The following is a 13214-nucleotide window of genomic DNA, read 5'->3' as shown; positions in this document are numbered from 1 at the left end:
AAAGCTACAGGGAACCAGGCAGAGGGCCTTCTCGGTAGTGGCGCCCGCCCTGTGGAACGCCCTTCCAGCAGATGTCAAGGCGATAAACAACTACCTGACATTCAGGAGACATCTTAAGGCAGCCCTGTTCAGGTAAGTCTTTAACGTGTGATATTTTATTGTATTTTTGGTTTTTGTGGAAGCCGCCCAGAGTGGCTGGGGAGGCCCAGCCAGATGGGCGGGGTATAAATAATAAATTATTATTATTATTATTATTATTATTATTATTATTATTATTATTATTATTATTATTATTATTATTATTATTCTATTAGTGAGCTCCGAAATATGTGGTTCCCGAAACCTTTATGAATTTTATTCTTTTCACACCATAAATACGCGTGCCATCCAAATCTGTTGTCAAATCCTTCTAAATCTAATAACTCCTTATTCTCTAATTTTATCCATTCTTTCAACCAGCAAAGACATGCTGCTTCGTAGTATAGTTTCAAGTCTGGCAGGGCGAAGCCTCCTCTTTCCTTTGCATCTGTTAATAACTTAAATTTAATTCTCGGCTTCTTACCCTGCCAGATATACATTGAGAGCACTCTTTGCCACTCTTTAAAAATTACTACCCCCTTTATTATGGGGATAGTCTGAAACAAAAATAACATCTTTGGAAGAACACTCATTTTAACCATAGAGATTCTACCCCAAAAAGATAACTTCAATCTTCCCCACATCTCCAAATCTTTCCTTATTCCATTCCAGACCGGTGTATAATTATTCTGAAACAAATCAATATTTTTACGAGTTAACCAAATTCCTAAATATTTTACCCTTTTCACCACCTCTATCTCTATTCTTTGTTGCATTATTTCTATCATACTTTGATCCATGTTTTTAGCAATTATTTTAGTTTTCTTCTTGTGTAGTCTGAACCCTGCCACATTTCCAAATTTCTCAATCTCTTCCAATACTTCTTTTACACTTGCTAAGACAACAGGCATATAAAAGTTATGACGCTGGAAGATGAGCCCCTCAGGTCGGAAGGTGTCCAACATGCTACTGGGGAAGAGCGGAGGACAAGTACAAGTAGATCCAGAGCTGATGAAGCGGCTGGGCCAAAGCCGAAAGGACGCTCAGTTGCGGATATGCATGGAAGCGAAAGGAAAGTCCAATGCTGTAAAGAAAAATATTGCATAGGAACCTGGAATGTAAGAACCATGAACCTGGGTAAGTTGGATGTGGTCAAAAATGAGATGGCGAGAATAAATATTGACATCCTGGGCATCAGTGAGCTAAAATGGACGGGAATGGGCGAATTCAGTTCGGATGACTATCATATCTACTACTGTGGGCAAGAAACCCGTAAAAGAAATGGAGTGGCCCTCATAGTCAACAAAAGAGTGGGGAAAGCTGTACTGGGATGCAGTCTCAAAAATGATAGAATGATCTCGATACGAATCCAAGGCAGACCTTTTAACATCACAGTAATCCAAGTTTATGCACCAACTACTGGTGCTGAAGAAACTGAAATTGACCAATTCTATGAAGAATTACAAGACCTTATAGAAGTGACACCAAAGAAGGATGTTCTGCTCATTATAGGGGATTGGAATGCTAAAGTAGGGAATCAAGAGATAAAAGGAACAAAGTTTGGCCTTGGAGATCAAAACGAAGCAGGGCAAAGGCTAATAGAGTTCTGCCAAGAGAACAAGCTGGTCATCACAAACACGCTTTTCCAACAACACAAGAGACGACTCTACACATGGACATCCCCAGATGGGCAACATCGAAATCAGATTGATTATATTCTCTGCAGCCAAAGATGGAGAAGCTCTATACAGTCAGCAAAAACAAGACCTGGAGCTGACTGTGGCTCAGATCATCAGCTTCTTATAGCAAAATTCAAGCTTAAACTGAAGAAAGTAGGAAAAACCACTGGACAGGTAAGATACAATCTAAACCAAATCCCTTATGAATACACAGTGGAAGTGAGGAACAGGTTTAAGGATTTAGATTTGCTGGACAGAGTGCCTGAAGAACTATGGGTGGAGGCTCGCAACATTATACAGGAGGCAGCAACTAAAACCATCCCAATGAAAAAGAAATGCAAGAAAGCAAAGTGGCTGTCCAACGAGGCCTTACAAATAGCGGGGGAGAGAAGGCAAGCAAAATGCGAGGGAGATAATGAAAGATACAAGAAACTGAATGCAGATTTCCAAAGAATAGCAAGGAGAGACAAGAAGGCCTTCTTAAACGAGCAATGCAAAGAAATAGAGGAAAGCAACAGAATGGGAAGAACCAGAGATCTGTTCAAGAAAATCGGAAATATGAAAGGAACATTTCGTACAAAGATTACCATAATAAAGGACAAAAGTGGTAAAGACCTAACTGAAGCAGAAGACATCAAGAAGAGGTGGCAAGAATACACAGAGGAATTATACCAGAAAGATATGGATGTCTCGTACACCGCAGGTAGTGTGGTTGCTGACCTTGAGCCAGACATCCTGGAGAGTGAAGTCAAATGGGCCTTAGAAAGCACTGCAAATAACAAGGCCAGTGGAAGTGATGGTATTCCAGCTGAACTGTTTAAAATTTTAAAAGATGATGCTGTTAAGGTGCTACACTCAATATGCCAGCAAGTTTGGAAAACTCAGCAGTGGCCAGAGGATTGGAGAAGATCAGTCTACATCCCAATCCCAAAGAAAGGCAGTGCCAAAGAATGCTCCAACTACCGCACAATTGCACTCATTTCACACGCTAGCAAGGTTATGCTTAAAATTCTACAAGGAAGGCTCAAGCAGTATGTTGACCGAGAACTCCCAGAAGTGCAAGCTGGATTTAGAAGAGGCAGAGGAACCAGAGACCAAATTGCAAACATGCGCTGGATCATGGAGAAAGCTAGAGAGTTCCAGAAAGACATCTACTTCTGCTTCATTGACTATGCAAAAGCCTTTGACTGTGTTGACCACAGCAAACTATGGCAAGTTCTTAAAGAAATGGGAGTGCCTGATCACCTCATCTGTCTCCTGAGAAATCTCTATGTGGGACAAGAAGCTACAGTTAGAACTGGATATGGAACAACTGATTGGTTCCAAATTGGGAAAGGAGTACGGCAAGGCTGTATATTGTCTCCCTGCTTATTTAACTTATATGCAGAATTCATCATGCGAAAGGCTGGGCTGGATGAATCCCAAACCGGAATTAGGATTGCCGGAAGAAATATCAACAACCTCAGATATGCAGATGACACAACCTTGATGGCAGAAAGTGAAGAGGAATTAAAGAACCTTTTAATGAGGGTGAAAGAGGAGAGCGCAAAATATGGTCTGAAGCTCAACATCAAAAAAACGAAGATCATGGCCACTGGGCCCATCACCTCCTGGCAAATAGAAGGGGAAGAAATGGAGGCAGTGAGAGATTTTACCTTCTTGGGCTCCATGATCAGTGCAGATGGTGACAGCAGTCACAAAATTAAAAGACGCCTGATCCTTGGGAGAAAACATTGTATTTAAGGAAAATCACGCATATGAAGTGACCCCAAAACTCTGCAACTCCTGTAAAGTAAATTCATTAGGAATTTTAAGTTCAGGGAGGAAAGGAGAAAAAAGTCTGCAAATAAGCGATGAAGAATGAGTCTCACTGTCTGAGGTGGAATCAGACCTGTATGCTATGTCTTAATTTTATAAACCACCATAGGGAACTGGAACTGAAAAGTAGCAAGTTCTGCTGTCAGTAGATTCAAACCGGCACTGCCCTTAGCGGCATGGCGCAGATTTGTCACAGGAGACTGTGTGTTAAAAGCAAGTGTGTTAGAAGAGCCAGCTATTGCTTCTAATTTAGCTTCAGTAAAAGACTGACAATCAGCTGGCACAACAGTCTTTGTTCTCCCATTTAGACTCAGGCTGGAAGGCCACCGGTCGTGGCATTGCCTGTCTTTAGCAGGATGAGCTGAAGGAGACAAAGCTGCTGCTCGGAGGGCAGATTTGTGAGTCTCGGTGTCAATATTCTGGCAAGGCTTACTCATTTGAGCAATCTCTGTTTCTGACTTCTGGTACATCACTTTAAGAGCAGTCTTGCAATCAGCATTTTCATAAGCCAATTGTTTCATTGAAACTTCAGAGGCTTCAAGGTTTGGAATTAAAGTACTGGCTGCTCTTAGCCCATCAAGAATGCCATCCAAGCCATTTTCTGCCACACTTCGCTTCAATTTGTTAAAAACTGCAAAGGGCAATGATTCATGGGCTCTCTGTCCCTGTGCATTCTGAGCAACAGGACAGACTGCTAATAATGGCAATGTAACAGCTTCTTCACTGCTTCCTTCTGCCATAATTTGGAATAGTCAATTTTTGCACTGTAGTCTGAGCCCTTTATGGAGCATTGCCCACTAAATAAGTAGGTGACATGGCATTTACAGTCGACCCAGGCAAATGAAGGTGCCGATGGCAATGGAATTACCTTTGGCATGACCTCAGAGAGAGGCTGAGATGGGAGGAACAATATTACAGCATTTTTAAAGGCAGCTAGGGTGACAGCAGCCACGAAATTAAAAGACGCCTGCTTCTTGGGAGAAAAGCAATGACAAACCTAGACAACATCTTAAAAAGCAGAGACATCACCTTGCCAACAAAGGTCCGTATAGTAAAAGCCATGGTTTTCCCAGTAGTGATGTATGGAAGTGAGAGCTGGACCATAAAGAAGGCTGATCGCCGAAGAATTGATGCTTTTGAATTATGGTGCTGGAGGAGACTCTTGAGAGTCCCATGGACTGCAAGAAGATCAAACCTCTCCATTCTGAAGGAAATCAGCCCTGAGCGCTCACTGGAAGGACAGATCGTGAAGCTGAGGCTCCAATACTTTGGCCACCTCATGAGAAGAGAAGACTCCCTGGAAAAGACCCTGATGTTGGGAAAGATGGAGGGCACAAGGAGAAGGGGACGACAGAGAATGAGATGGTTGGATGGTGTTCTTGAAGCTACCAGCATGAGTTTGATCAAACTGCGGGAGGCAGTGGAGGACAGAAGTGCCTGGCGTGCTCTGGTCCATGGGGTCACGAAGAGTCGGACACGACTAAACGACTAAACAACAACAATGGTTCTTCAATCGTAATTACTAGATCTTTGTATTTGTATTCATTCTGACCAACTTGTTACCCCTTTTATTAATTCATTTTGTCTCATCGACCTCAAAAAAACCTCTAGGACCTTTATAAATAGCAGTGGTGAGAGTGGACATCCCTGTCTAGTTCCTTTTGTTATTTTGATATCTTCTGTATTCACATTATTAACAATTAATTTTGCTTTCTGCTCTGTATAAATTGCCTTTATCCCATTAAAAAACTCTACCCCCACATCCATATATTCCAAGTTCTTCAACATAAAATCCCAAGCAATATTGTCAAAGGCCTTTTCTGCATCTACAAACATTAATATAGCTTGTTTCTCATTCCTGGCAGTCAGATACTCCAAAATATTAATTACATTTCTTATATTATATTCCATCTGCCTGCCTGGAAGGAAACCCGCTTGATCTTTGTGAATAATTTCTTGCAATATCTTTTTTAATCTGTTCGCTAAAATCCATGCAAATATCTTATAGTCTGTATTAAGCAGTGAAATAGGCCTGTAATTTTTAACTTGTGTTAAATCTGAGTCCTGTTTAGGGATAAGTGTAATAAATGCTTCTTTCCACGTTTCAGGGATGTCTCTTTCTTTTAAAATATTGTTCATGACTTCTTTCAATGGTGTCATTAAAGCATCTCTCAGTTCTTTATAGTAGCCTGATGTAAATCCATCTGGTCCAGGGGCTTTCCCCCTTTCCAGTTCCTTTATGGCCTCTTTTATCTCCTCGTTTCCTATTGGGGCATTCAGTTGGTCTTTCTTTTCTGCCAGGATCTTCTGCACCTTTTTTCTTTCAAAAATCGTTCTATTTTCCTCATAGAATCATAGAATCATAGAGTTGGAAGAGACCACAAGAGCCATCGAGTCCAACCCCCTGCCAAGCAGGAAACACCATCAGAACACTCCTGACATATGGTTGTCAAGCCTCTGCTTAAAGACCTCCAAAGAAGGAGACTCCACCACACTCCTTGGCAGCAAATTCCACTGTCGAACAGCTCTTACTGTCAGGAAGTTCTTCCTAATGTTTAGGTGGAATCTTCTTTCTTGTAGTTTGGATCCATTGCTCCGTGTCCGCTTCTCTGGAGCAGCAGAAAACAACCTTTCTCCCTCCTCTATGTGACATCCTTTTATATATTTGAACATGGCTATCATATCACCCCTTAACCTCCTCTTCTCCAGGCTAAACATGCCCAGCTCCCTTAGCCGTTCCTCATAAGGCATCGTTTCCAGGCCTTTGACCATTTTGGCTGCCCTCCTCTGGACACGTTCCAGTTTGTCAGTGTCCTTCTTGAACTGTGGTGCCCAGAACTGGACACAGTACTCCAGGTGAGGTCTGACCAGAGCAGAATACAGTGGCACTATTACTTCCCTTGATCTAGATGTTATACTCCTATTGATGCAGCCCAGAATTGCATTGGCTTTTTTAGCTGCCGCGTCACACTGTTGGCTCATGTCAAGTTTGTGGTCAACCAAGACTCCTAGATCCTTTTCACATGTACTGCTCTCAAGCCAGGTGTCACACATCTTGTATTTGTGCCTCTCATTTTTTTTGCCCAAGTCCAATACTTTACATTTCTCCCTGTTAAAATTCATCTGGTTTGTTTTGGCCCAGTTCTCTAATCTGTCAAGGTCGTTTTGAAGTGTGATCCTGTCCTCTGGGGTGTTAGCCACCCCTCCCAGTTTGGTGTCATCTGCAAATTTGATCAGGCTGCCCTTGAGTCCATCATCCAAGTCGTTGATAAAAATGTTGAATAAGACCGGGCCCAAGACAGAACCCTGTGGCACCCCACTAGTCACTCTTCTCCAGGATGAAGAGGAACCATTGATGAGCACCCTTTGGGTTCGGTCAGTCAGCCAGTTACAAATCCACTGAGTGGTAGCAGAGTCAAGACCGCATTTTACCAGCTTCTTTACAAGAATATCATGGGGCACCTTGTCAAATGCCTTGCTGAAATCAAGGTAGGCTATATCCACTGCATTCCCTTCATCTACCAGGCTTGTAATTCTGTCAAAAAACGAGATCAGGTTAGTCTGACATGACTTATTTTTCAGAAATCCATGCTGACTATTGGTGATCACAGCATTCCTTTCTAGGTGCTCACAGACTGTTTGCTTAATGATCTGCTCCAGAATCTTCCCTGGTATTGATGTCAGACTGACTGGGCGGTAATTATTTGGGTCCTCTCTTTCCCCCTTTTTGAATTATTATTATTTCTTTCTCTGTTTTTATATAGTTTTCTATAAAAGTCCAAAAATCCTTTTCTAATTCCTTTCGGATTGTCAACCTCTTCTCTGTTTACAATAATTTTATTAATTGTATTTTGCTCTTTTCTCTTTTTGGTTTGCCACGCAAGCCATTTACCAGATTTGTTCGCAAATTCAAAGTTTTTTTGTCTTAACCTTTTAATATTCAGTTCTATTTCTTTATTTATGATCATTGCAAATTGTGTTTGTAAAGTCTTAATCTCTTGTTTTATTTTTAAATTATTTGGTTTTTTAATTTGGTTATTTTTAATTAATTTTTGTTCATTGTCCATAATCTGCTTTAGGATTTCTTTTCCCCCCTTTTTCTCTATTCTTGTTCTTCAAAGAATTCTGTTGGATAAAGAAACCTCTCATCACTGCCTTGCTTGCATCCCATACTACACTCATCTTCGTTCCTTTATTGCTGTTGTCCACAAAATACTCAGTTAGTTTCTTTTGTGCTTTTTCAATGATTTTTTGATCGTCGAAGAGGTAATCATTGATTCTCCATCTAAAGGTTCTTTCCTCGAATCCTTTCAATTCCATTTTTATTGGATTATGGTCTGAAATTATTCTTGGTTGGATCTCAATTTGAAGAATTCTTGGAGTCAAATCGTTCAACACCCATATTTGATCTATTCTTGACATTGACTGATTCGGTTCAGAAAGAACTGAATTGTTTTTCCAATGGATATCTGAGTCTCCAAATATCGATCAAATTATAATTCTTTACCATTGCGAAAAAAGTCTTAGGTAATTTTCCTTCTTTGTTTGATCCATCTCTTAGTCTGTCCATTTCCAATGAGACCACTCCATTCATGTCTCCCATTACTATGATTTTCTGGTCCATATATTCAAATAGTTTTTCTTCTAAAGATTTATAAAAATCTGTCTTGTTTCCATTAGGTGCATAGATCCCGACAATTATCAAATTTTCGCCCTGCCATTTGATCCGTACTGCAATCATCCTTCCTTCTTTATCTTTGAAGATTTGTTGTGATTCAGTTTTACTTTTGATATATAGAACTACCCCTCTTTTTTCTCTTTATCTGAAGATACAAATTTGTTTCCTAATCTTTTGTTAATCAAAATTTTCCTATGTTTCCTTGCGACGTGTGTCTCTTGTAAACATATAATGTCCCGATTGTTCTTTTTAAAAAATTGTTCAATTTTATTCCGTCCCCCCCCCCCTCATTCATTCCATTAATATTCCAATTCCATAATTTTAGTGCCATGGTGATTTCCAATTAAATAAATTTAGTTTGCTTTTTACGCTTTTATAATTTATCTGACTCTCCTTCTTCCTCTTCTTTTTCTTCTCCTAAAATTTCCCCATTCTCCTCTTCTTCTTCTTCCCCCGATTCTAATTCATCCTGGGCACCTGCTCCTTTTTCTGCTCCTTTGACTTCTCCAATTTCTCCATCTTCTACTTTTAGTTCCTTATACCTTCTCAGAAACTTCCCTGTTTCTTCTGGACTCGTCAATCTGCGCTTTTTGGTTTTGTAGAAAAATGAAATTCCCTCCAGAAATTCCCACCTGAATTCAATGTTGTTTTTCTTAAGGACCTGCACCAGTGGTTTATATGGGTCTCTTCGTTTCAATAATCTTATTGGTATATCTTTAAAGATGATTATATAACTTCCATCTATATACAATATTTTCTCTCTGTTCTTCTGTAATATCAAATTTCTCATTTCCCTGTCCTTCAAGGTGATTAGACAGTCTCCTGGGAATTTTCTTGTTTTTGATGTTCTTACTCTCATTCTAAACGCATTTTGTACTGTTTTAGCTACCTCTTGCCAGTGTGGTGTAGTGGTTAAGAGCGGTAGTCTCGTAATCTGGGGAACCGGGTTCGCGTCTCCGCTCCTTCACATGCAGCTGCTGGGTGACCTTGGGCTAGTCACACTTCTTTGAAGTCTCTCAGCCCCACTCACCTCACAGAGTGTTTGTTGTGGGGGAGGAAGGGAAAGGAGAATGTTAGCCGCTTTGAGACTCCTTAAAGGGAGTGAAAGGCGGGATATCAAATCCAAACTCTTCTTCTTCTTCTCTTCTATTGGTAATTCCATCCATTGGGCTAATTCCGATATCAGTCTGTCTTTAATATTTTCATTCTGTATTTCCGGAATAGCTCTCAACCTCAGATTAACTTCCCTCTGTCGCAATTCATTCATAGCAATCAAATCTTTAATTTCTTCTTGTGATTTATTTAATTCCAACATCTCCACTCTAATCCTCTCTTCCTCTCGCTTCACTTCCTTCATTTCTTGTTTCGTCCTCTTAAATCCTTCCTCCAGCGATTGAGTTCTCTTAGATACCTCTTTTAATTGTCCTTTAAGTTCATTAACTGTCTCATCAATTTTTTTTATCCATTTTCCCAATCTTATTATCTACTGATTCTAGTTTTGATTCTAAATTCTTTTCACTTTGTTTTATTTCGGCAAACATTCTCAAAATTTCTGCTTTAAACTCTGTTTCTTGTTTGGACCCCTTCCTCTCTACTGGTGTCCCCCCATCTGCCCCTTTCTTTTGCTGGTGTGACATCTTTATTAATTATTCCTTATTATTCAAACAATCTTCAAATATTGATTGAACCAATTTTTACACTTTTACACTTTGTCAATTTTCCAATTTCTAATTATATCATATAGTTCAACTGTAGTTTGGGGGTGATGAGGATGATGAAGAGTATAAGATCAGAGTAGAAACCGGAACAAAACAAACTAAATCTTCTTGCCACCAATTAGGCTATTCCTCAGAAAAAAATTGCTTCCCAGATAAATCCAATACCTCGCCCAAAGGAAAAGGAATTTCCAAAAATTTCCAAAAATCTTCCCACAAGGCTTCCCAGAAATCTTCCCATAAAAAACCCTTTCCAAGATTATATCCAATTAATCACGTTCCAAAAAAATTATATCCAAATGACAAAGGTCCAAAATTATATCCAAGTGACAAAATCTCAGAGGCAAAATTCCCAAAAAGATGAAGAAAAAAACAATAAAAACAAACGCAGAACCCTTCACTCGACTAAAAAGGCACAAGTCACTTCTCAGTATTATATCCCTCAGTATTATATTCCTTCGCCAGGAAAAAAAAATCAGAGAAAAACAAATTGTAGTAGCTCGTTCCTTCCACTAGGGTAACAGACAGTTCCTTTAATATATGCAGTTTTAGACTTAAAAGTTCCCAATTCATAAAAAAGGAAAGAAAAAAAAAGGGGGTTCCCAATTGTAATTAATATGCTTAAGTGACAGAGGCAGCTATAATCCTATTTAGCATTAAGGATTCCCATAATAAAGTCTAAAAAGACCTTTATCCGCTGTTTCCACCTAACCGTCGTTCCAATAGAGTTTTAATAATGGAGTCGGAAGCTCCTTTTCCGTTTCAGTGTTCTTTGTTCTTTTAAAAGTGAAAGTAACAAAGCACTTCAGCCTTCTGTTTCCCTCCGTTGCATCAAAGACCACAAACTTCTTCAATCTTAACTTTCTGCTCTCCCTTTCTAACTTTAGCAGTCTTAAAACTTTGTAGCTTCTTAAAGAGTTACTTTTAAATAAAGTTCTAGGAGAGAAAGAAAACAGTAACCGCCAGTGGCAACTCACTTTCCCTTTCCAGCTCTGCGCGCCGCGTTACGTCTATCCTGATTCCAGATGACAGCTGAACTCCAATTTTTTCTCTTTCTATTTCGAATCTTTACTTGATTTGTTACCATGAAATTATAATCCAATTAGGTCCGAATTTCTTCTATTTGAGAATGGAGCGCTTCTCTTGCAAGCTCAGGGCTTCGCTATTCGGGTGTAGAAAATGGCTTCCCGTAGCCCGCAGCCCCGCTCCGCCGTTCTCTTCGCTCCTTTTGGAGTTACCTGATGGCCGGGCGGGCTGCTCCTGGCTTCGCTGGGAACCTGTCACTCCGGGTGACCCCCCCCCGAGATTAAATTTGGGGGCTACTGCGCCCTGTAGCACCCCTTTTCGCCCGAAATAGCACAGGATTCTCCTCTCGGAAAAATCCTTGCTTGCGGCAGGATCGCGCTCCACCAGAAGTCCCTCCAGGCCTCTCTGACTGGCACTTGCAAGTCTGCCTAGGCCACACACACTGTCCCCAGTGTGCGTACATTCCTCTGTACGCAGGAGAACTGCGACATACATCCAGTGGAGCTGTATGCATGCTTAGCAGAGTTCTGCAAGAAGCGAGGCTGTGTAGGCGTGTGACATCACGAAATTTATTAATTTACAGCAAATCAAAACAACAAAACATGACTGGTGTGAGCAGTGTCTCTCACACACGTCTTCTGTCCCAAAGCAGAGAACAAAGAGCAGAAAAATAAAAACACAGAGAACGGAAGTTCTCTTGTCTGAGTTTATGTTCCCACACTTCCAGCAGTGTGGAATGTAAATAAGGATCACATGATCCAGCAATGCGAGAATGAATTAGAGACACCCAGGCCTTGCCCTTCACTGGCCTTGCTTTGCACCCTCCTTGAGTGGTGGTGGTGTTATCTGCCTGGTTGGGATGTGTCCTTGAGCTCTGATCAAGCCTCTTGCTTGCCTGAATTTGGGAGGAGAGTGGTGTCTTGAATGTGAAGAAAGGTAAAACCCACCATGTTTGCGTTGCTCACTTTTGTCCCTGCCACGTGGCCCTCAGAATGTTGTTCTGGAAGGAATGTGGCCCTTGGACTGAAAAGGTCCCCCTGCCACTACCCAGTGCATAATTCCATCTACACCTTTTTTGTCTCCTGTTTGGCTGTATCTCACATGGATGTGAAATTTAGCTGCTTGGGAAATTCACTGAGTCCCACCTGTCTTTCCATAGCCAAAATTAAGCTTGAGCGCACATTACCTGTCTTAAGCCAACCTTCCCCCAGCCTGACACTCCCCAGGTGTTTGGGGCTACAACTCCCATCACCTCCAACCATTGGCCGTGCTGGCCAGGGCTGATGGGACTGGTAGTCCAAAACATCTGGTTGGCACAAAGCTGATGAACATCAGCAGCAGTCTTCCACAGTCTCCTCCTTCCTCTTCATTTATTTATTCAATTTATACCCCACTCTTCTTCCTGAAAGTTGAACTTGGGCCTTAGGAGAGAATGACATTGTGATAACATTCCTGTGGCAATTTTCTGCAAAATGAGAGGTCCATTGAAGAGAGACTTCCAAATCCTTGGGGCTTTTGTACCTCTGAAGTGAGGACAGATAACGCAGGGTCAGTTTGCACAAAATGCTAAACCAAACCATGGCTTAGTGCAAACTTGCAGGTGCTCAAAGAGGAGATGGTGGCTAGTTTGATTCGCCTTGAGGTCCTGCTACTGTGAGCTAAACCATGGTTTGGCTTGCATGTGTCTTCTGGACTTGGACATGTGGTTCAAACTTTAAGTGAGGCAAACCACAGGCTTAAGTTTGGAAAACTTGCTGTAGCCCAAACCAAGACCTAGCTCACAGCAGTAGAATACTGTAAGCAAAGCCATCACAGTCTCCTGTTCTGCGAACCCACATGCTCACACTAAGCCATGGTTTGGCATTGTATTAGTGTGAACTAGGTCACAGAAATCTCGGAACGGTCCGTTCTGGTGAGAGATGCACCTTTGTCCTCTCCTTTGCCCCACAGTCTTCGTACATGAAGGAGCTTAATGAAGATCAAAGGACAGCTATTGAAACTGCTTACACCTTCGTGATGAAGCTGCCTTCATTGCCCAAAGTTTGCTTGATCCATGGGCCACCTGGGACTGGGAAATGTAAGACTATCCTTGGGCTCCTTTACCGAATCCTCAGCAAGGTAGGTCAGGTTAGTAACACCCTGCATGTGCTGGTCCTTGTAAGATGTGTGAGAATATCGAGAAGGCTGGACAACAAATGGCATTCCAATAATAATAATAAT

The 13214-nt window shown here is 41.2% G+C and overlaps 2 protein-coding genes across 2 annotated transcripts in view; both read left to right on the top strand.

The window, feature by feature from the left end:
* Positions 1 to 13214, top strand: part of LOC308578061 (putative helicase senataxin) — a gene marked incomplete at its 3' end in the record, with an annotated part of 86377 nt that overhangs the window by 6565 nt on the left and 66598 nt on the right. The window contains exon 4 of the mRNA XM_081178344.1: positions 12945 to 13112. Within this exon, the coding sequence (XP_081034470.1) occupies positions 12945 to 13112 (168 nt within the window). The remainder of the gene's footprint in view (positions 1 to 12944; positions 13113 to 13214) is intronic.
* LOC308578060 (putative helicase senataxin) overlaps positions 12954 to 13214 on the top strand; it is a gene marked incomplete at both ends in the record, with an annotated part of 90178 nt that continues 89917 nt past the window's right edge. Inside the window, one exon of the mRNA XM_081178343.1 lies at positions 12954 to 13112. Within this exon, the coding sequence (XP_081034469.1) occupies positions 12954 to 13112 (159 nt within the window). The remainder of the gene's footprint in view (positions 13113 to 13214) is intronic.

Source organism: Podarcis bocagei, assembly GCF_964188305.1.
Source record: "Podarcis bocagei genome assembly, chromosome: W".
NCBI classification, from domain to species: Eukaryota; Metazoa; Chordata; class Lepidosauria; order Squamata; family Lacertidae; genus Podarcis; species Podarcis bocagei.
Note: the sequence above shows the minus strand (reverse complement) of the source record. Positions and strands in the feature narration are given on the sequence as shown.